The sequence below is a fragment of the Pseudopodoces humilis genome, chromosome 6 (assembly GCF_049639895.1).
Source record: "Pseudopodoces humilis isolate 2021_Gansu_Grassland_sample_001 chromosome 6, ASM4963989v1, whole genome shotgun sequence".
Lineage (NCBI taxonomy): Eukaryota > Metazoa > Chordata > Aves > Passeriformes > Paridae > Pseudopodoces > Pseudopodoces humilis.
Genome location: NC_142205.1, coordinates 71,431,618 through 71,438,221, shown reverse-complemented (window position 1 = coordinate 71,438,221; position 6,604 = coordinate 71,431,618). Strand labels below are relative to the sequence as shown.

Sequence of the window (6,604 nt, the reverse complement as noted above, 5' to 3'; positions counted from 1 at the left end):
AAGAATTCAAGTGTTTTGATTGCTGTTGCACTCACAGAATCTCAGAGTCATTTAAGCTGGAAAAGATCTCCAAGACTATCGACTCCAGCCTGTGGCCAAGCTCCAGCTTGTCAAACAGAGCAGAGCACTGAGAGCCCAGCTCTCTCCTGAACACCTCCAGGGATGGCAACTCCACCCCTTCCCTGAGCAGTCCCTACGCTTGACAGCCCTTTCTGCAAAGAAAGTCTTCATCATTTCCAACCTGAACCTCCCCTGTCAAAACTTGAGGCTTGTTTCTTCTTGTTCTAATGCTTGTTAGCTGGGAGCAAAGCCCGACCCTCTACCTGGCTGCACCCTCCTGTTTAGAGGGAGTTCTAGGGAGAGAGAACGTTCCCTGAGCCTCTTTTTCTCCAGGCTGACCCCCCAGCTCCCTCAGCTGCTCCTCATGAGTTACTCTCTAGACCCTTCCCCAGCTCCACTGCCCATATTTGGAAGGGCTCCCGCACAAAAGGCTCGAGCTAGGGTGGCAGGGAGAGCAGGGATAAACTGGGTTCTAGGAAATGGAGGAAAAGGACTTGCTCTGCCGTGCAAAAGGAGGAGGCGCCACTCTTTGATCAGATCAGAGGTCGCCGCCATAAAAGGAACGGAACAAACAGTCTCCGACAGGCAGCTCTGCCTGTGCCGAGTGCTGCTGGTAACTGCTCCATCTGACCCTGGGCTTGGGAGTGCGACGCGCTGAGATAAAATGCTATGGCTGCTTTCATTGGCAAGGAACGGGACCCGTTCCAAGTCTAACAACCCGACGGATACTCGGAATAAGGTGCGAAAGCAGCCGGTATCAAAGGCAGGTTTGTGATACGATGTAGCTGAGAGTAACCGCAGCCCAAGCCCTGCCGCAGAACCTTTGGAGGCCATTCCCCACCTCACACCGTCACGGGAAGGGACGGAGAGAGCAGCTCAAAGAGTGAAATCTAGCTCTGCACCCACCCTTCCCAGAGCCAGCTGGGTGACTGTGGTGCATTTGGATCACCTGTCTGGCTGCTAGTACAGCCACAGCAGCCTCAGAGGTATTTTGTTTAAAGACAGTCTCGGATCAAATGATGAAGATCAGGTGACTTTTCCAGGTTTATCCATTGGAAAAGTGACGTCCTTGTCACACCACACCACAAATCTCAGGCTGTAGGGCTGAGGTGACCGATCTGCCTCTTGTGATGACAACACATAATACATAACGTAAATGCTAAGTAACAGATATGTTATATATAATTGTAACAAATAAAAAATGTTTAATCTGTGCCTGCACCCCAATGGAAACCAGTAAAAACCAATGCATTTGCATTAATTATAATGCAGAACCAAAAATTAAAAGAGGACAAAAGTATTATCAGCACTGATCTGCCATCACACATCTGGTGCTGGTTTGAGATTTCTGTGCAGTGCCACCAGGAAGTAGGAGGTAGGTGGCTAGAGTATTCGGTTTATTCCTCCTGGATCGCATCAAACTATCATCTGCAGAGATATTTATAAAGGTGTTGTTCAGTTTAGATCTTGTACCTGAAGATGAGAGGTTAATCTCCTGAATTAGCAGGTTAAGAGTCTGTGCCAGTTATTTCCAGGTGACTTGGAAATAATGTAATTTAACAGTGGGGCTCTTACCACCAAGGCAGTCCTTTAATTAGGAACATACACAGGCACGTATCAGGATGTTTTGGGGGGGATTTCAGCTACACAAAGATTTGCGGGGAAACTGTGCAGACTCCATGATGAGCACCAGTTGGGGATTTATTTAAAAATTAATGTTTGATTTCAGAGGAGCTGCAGACCTGACCAGTGCTTTCCAATCGGCCAAATTAGGGAAACAGCATCTAAGTCGTGAAACAGCAACAATCTCTTTTAATTTCTGTAAAATTTAACCAGAACAGGCATTGCTGGTTTCAAATACCAATTCTAAAACATCCATAGTGTACCACTGCATAGAGCCATTGCTGATCTTTACAGTCATATGTTTCTGTGGTCAAAATAATTTTTATTTTCAACAGGTCCAAAAAGTAAAATGGAAAAAGCCCATTTCTCCAACGAGGAACCCACAATTTAAATATTTAACATATTTATACTTATATTTGTATTTAACTTAGATGTAAGATGTAACTTTGGTTACTGCAGGACTCGGTTTGCCCTAATGGAGGCAGCAGTATTAATATCCCAAATACATTTTGGGGATGAAAATCTGGGGTAGGGGGCCTGAGGGCTGAATTGGCATGATGACATAGTCAAAGGGTTTCATTAAAGAAATATGGTCAAATTGATGTGGGCATCTTAATGTTCGTCATTTTGAGTGGAATGGAAACAAAATGGTTGTAGAACAGGGATTTGGAGGTTACTCTTGAATGCAGAGCGCCTGGTGGGAACGAACTGTGTGAAAGAACACAGAATTCCAGAATCACTTAGGTTGGAAAAGACATCCAGGACCACCCACTTTGACCTTTGAGGGATCACCACCTTGTCAGCTTGATCAGAGCACTGACTGCCATGTCCAGTCGTTCCTGGGACATCACTTTTAGCTGCAATTCTGTGCTGTGCAGTTTCACTGACCACCACTTTTACTGATACTCCACCAGTTTATTTTCTGACCCTTTCGGCAACGCCCCACAAATTTCTGTTATAAGAGGCGTTAGTAGATTGCTTTTTAATGTATATTGTCCGCACTGTATGAGAGAACACCCTTTTTAAGTGGAATTCTGAGAGTTGCGGGGTTTCAACACGGGCCTTCCCTCACGGGGGTTTCCCGCCCCGGGCGCGCTCCCTCACGCTCTGGGGGCAGCGCTGTCCCCACAGACGGCGGGAGCCCGCTGGGCCCTGCCGGGGTAATTCGGCACCTCTGGTAGCCACGGGCGGCTCCGGGTGAAGGTTCCCGACGGCGGCTAGGCCGCGGTACCCGTTGCCCTTACCGAGGCGGAACGGGCTGAAGGTGATGACGCAAGAGGCGGTTCCGGCGCCGGGGCGGTGACCGAGGCGGCGGCGCGGGCGGAAGGAAGGGAAGGAAGGGAGGCGGGGGAGAAAGGGGTGTCTCGCCGCCGCCGCCGCGGTCCCATTGCCGGGAACGGGGACGGGACGCGAGGGGAGCGGGAGCGGGCGGCGTGAGGGGAGAGCGAGAGCGCGCGCCGCGCGAGGGCAGCGCGAGGCAGCGCGAGCGGCGCCCACGGGAAGTATCGCGAGAGTTGGCGCGGCGGCGGCGCCGGCGCTAGAGGTGACCGAGGCAGCGGCGGCCGCGGGCGCCTCCTCCTCTTTTTCCTCCTCCTCCTCCTTCTCCTCCTTTTCCTTCCTCTCCGGCCATGGAGAAGGCGGTCGGCGCGGCGGTAGCGGTGACGGCGGAGGAGGGAGGCGGTGAGGGCGGCGGCGGCGAGGCCGGCAGCGCCACAGCAGGGCCCGGTCCCCCGGAGGGGCCGAGCGGCCCCGCCGCGCCCCCGTCGCCGTGCGGGCCCGGGGCGGCCGGGCTGGTGCGGGTGTGCGACCTCCTGCTGAAGAAGAAGGCGGTGCCGGGCAAGGCGAAGCGCGGCGGGCGGGCGGCCCGGCCGGCCAGCAGCAGCGAGAGCGGCGGCGGCGGCAGCGAGAGCAGCAACAACGGCAGCGACGACGAGGAAGAGGAGGAGGAGGAGGAAGACGAGGAGGAGGAGGAGGAGGAAGAAGAGGAGGTCTCCGAGGTACGGCGCGGGGGAGGCCCCGGGAGTTTCCCCTGCTGATCCGGTTTCATAATTCCAGCTCGCTCCCGGCTCCCCCCGCCCTCGGCCCTGCGGCAGAGCCGGGAAGGGGCAGCACCTCGTGGTGGGGCACGGCCGATCCCGGCCTCCGGTCCTCCCCCGCTCGCCGGGATGCCGGGCCGGCTACCCCCGGTTTTCCCCAGGGATCGGAGGCTCCCGGGAAAGCCGCAGGCAGCGGCCGCCTTCATCCCCGGTGCGGCTTTATCCCGAAGGGAAAGGCCCAGGAGCCGCTGCAGGTGCTGTCTGGCACGGTGCTGTGTGCCATGTGCTGTATGGCGATGGATATGGGAGCCGGGAGAGGGAGAGCCGAGCGGGGGGAGTGCTCTGGAGATAGGCCGGAGGGCCGGCTGCGTGGCTGGGGAGGTGCTGGCGCGCCCAGCGGTGGGAATAGGTCGTCTTGGAGAGAGCGTGCAGGTAAAGCAGGTGAAGGTGCAGCCAGCCGAAGGCTGCCAGAGAGGCCAGGGCGCTGGACTGCCGGTTCTCTCCCAACCTGAAAGCCGCCCTGGTTCCGTGCAATGCAGAAACAAGCCCAGGGAAGCATTAGTAACTCGATTTTGTCTGGTGTTAGGGTTTTCAGGTAGGTATCGTTGGAAAAGGCCAGTAAGGCTGGGAGCCCCTTATTTGCATGTGTAGTCACAGAGGGTTGCTTTGTTGAATGGTTTTAATTCTGTAACCTCCCCAGCTGAACGTTCACTTCCGCTTTGGTTTTTGGGGTTTTTTTTTGAGTAGTGTCCGCAAAAAGTCTACTCTGAGTTTTTTAGCTTTTCTTTGAACTCGGTTTCCAAGAGGTTCGGCTTTCGAGTGGTGTATCTACAGTTCTGTTAGAAATCGGGCAGGAAGGAAGGGTCTGATAGGTTCAAGGAAGGGCTGGGCTGGGATGGTGATAGGTTTTTCCACGGTTAAGCAGCAACTCTGCATTTTATTCCTGTTGAAGTCGATGCAAGAAGCATTTTTATCCAGCTGTTTGAGATAAATTGCATGCAGTGAGCGTGTCTCAAACAAGTCGCTTGTTTCTCTGGTGTTGATTTTTGGAAAAGTCAGTATTGTTGTGTAGGTAGAAGGTTTTTATGGTGTAAGACTTTGTAGGATAACTGGTTTGCTGCTGAGCTATGTTGCCCAGCAGTCCTACAGGTGCTTGGAGAGCTCTGCTGAGCAAAGGCCTTTGGAATTTGCTGTGCTAATGCGTGGTGAGGGGCTGGAGGCCCTGGAGTGACTTCAATGTATCTGTGGGCTGCCAAGCACTGAGATCAGTTGCATGTGATGGAAACATTCCACAGAATTTGTGTCAACTGAGACCTGCTGGTGAGAGCAGGGGCAGGTTTCTTTTAGTGGTCCATGACCATCCTTCCCAATGGCTCTTTCTACTGGGAGCTTTCAGGTGGAACCAATCACGTGTGTGGCAGGATGAGAAGGGCAGAGACAGCTGAGGAGTTCAGGTGGTGGATGAGGTGAGCCTTTGCCTGCATGCTCTGCCTTCAGAGCCATAAGCACCTATTTCACACTCTTAGGGAGCTGCAGAGAGGAAAAAATGCCAGTGATCATTAAATATCATGAGGCAGCAGAATACTTCACTTTTTTTTTTTGTGTTTTTTTTTTGACAGAGTGACATGTGCTGTAGATACTGATACAGGCAGTTTGGGCATCTGGAAGCTTCCCTGATGGTTTCATCTTCTACTAAGTGAAGGCTTTCCCAGGCTGGGTGGTCTGGGATTAAATATTAAGCAGGGCTAAGTAAGCAAGTGAATAATCCTGAGATAATGAAATTCAGGATTCACAACAGAGTATATGCCACATGCTTCATTTATAATTGTTCTTGGTCACGCAGGTTGCTTGCAAAAATCTGTTCTAGTCTTTCTCCTAGTGACTTGAGGATAAAAAGATGCAGCTTGTAGAATACTTACACTGAAGTAACAGTTTTTAGGAACGTGAACATGAGGATGGCCTGATGAATGGAGCAGAGCATCCAACTTGAACGTTGTTCTCACCAGCTCCTGGGGAGAAAACGTGTTTGGGGTGTTCTCAGTGAAAGGGGGTTTCCTTGTCTGAAAGGAACACGATGGTTAGTTTTGGCTTTTAAAAGCTTGAAATAAATAAACCCACTGTAGAAACAAAGGGCTTTTTAGTTGTTTGGGGGTTATTTTTTTTTTATTTCACATGTTCTTGAGTTGTGCCCAGCTCTGCAGTTGGATTGTGGTCTTTTGACCACGGGCAGTCTGGAAGGCGCATGAAGTGAAAAATACAAAGAAGTGTAAGTTGCTGGTTTTGTTTTAAATGGAAATTACTGTGGGAATGCTGCAGAAGCTGGTGTTCCCTCCCAACCATTCCCTTCATTATCTCTGTAAACTTAAGATAGTTTGTCTTAGGCTATTTTTTGCCCTTCCTATGCTTAATACATTAAGACTTCTCTAATCTCTGAAGCAAAGTGCTTCTAGATTTGACTGCTAATGAGACTGCTTTTAAAAATCAGGAGTATAGTAGCAACAAGTCCAAGGAGTTCTAAAGGGAAACCTGGCGCATCCTGAGTCACAGAAACCCCAGGAGTAGAAAGACATTGTTGGGCTTGGTTGTTGCTGAGCTGATGGAACGGAATCAAGAGTTCCAATCAGCTGTTTTCATCTCTGTGTCTTAACTCCATCAGAGCTCAGTGTGGAAACACAGGCACTGTGGAGAGCTTTGGGAGAAGTTCAGTGGAAATTGCGTACCAAGAACCTAACGAGCTCCTGCCACGCTGTTCACATCAACCTCCAAGGTTGATTTTTTTAAATTGCAGCAGATTACTACAAAACCCCAAGACTTTAGGTAGTGGGGTCCAGTGTTGTCTGTAAGAGGTGAATTGCCTTTTCCCTAAAGAACAGCTGTTAAAAAAT

The 6,604-nt window shown here is 51.2% G+C and overlaps 1 protein-coding gene across 8 annotated transcripts in view; it reads left to right on the top strand.

Annotated features, from left to right (window-relative positions):
* Positions 1 to 3,146: 3,146 nt before the first annotated feature.
* ANKRD17 (ankyrin repeat domain 17) overlaps positions 3,147 to 6,604 on the top strand; it is a 69,490-nt gene continuing 66,032 nt past the window's right edge. For 2 of the 8 annotated variants that reach the window (XM_014260378.2, XM_014260377.2), the window contains exon 1: positions 3,150 to 3,680. In XM_014260378.2, the coding sequence (XP_014115853.2) occupies positions 3,312 to 3,680 (369 nt within the window). In that variant the 5' untranslated portion in view covers positions 3,150 to 3,311. Of the gene's footprint in view, positions 3,681 to 6,604 lie in introns of all 8 variants that reach the window. The other 6 variants (XM_088057138.1, XM_088057137.1, XM_088057136.1 and 3 more) reach the window with 4 other exon arrangements.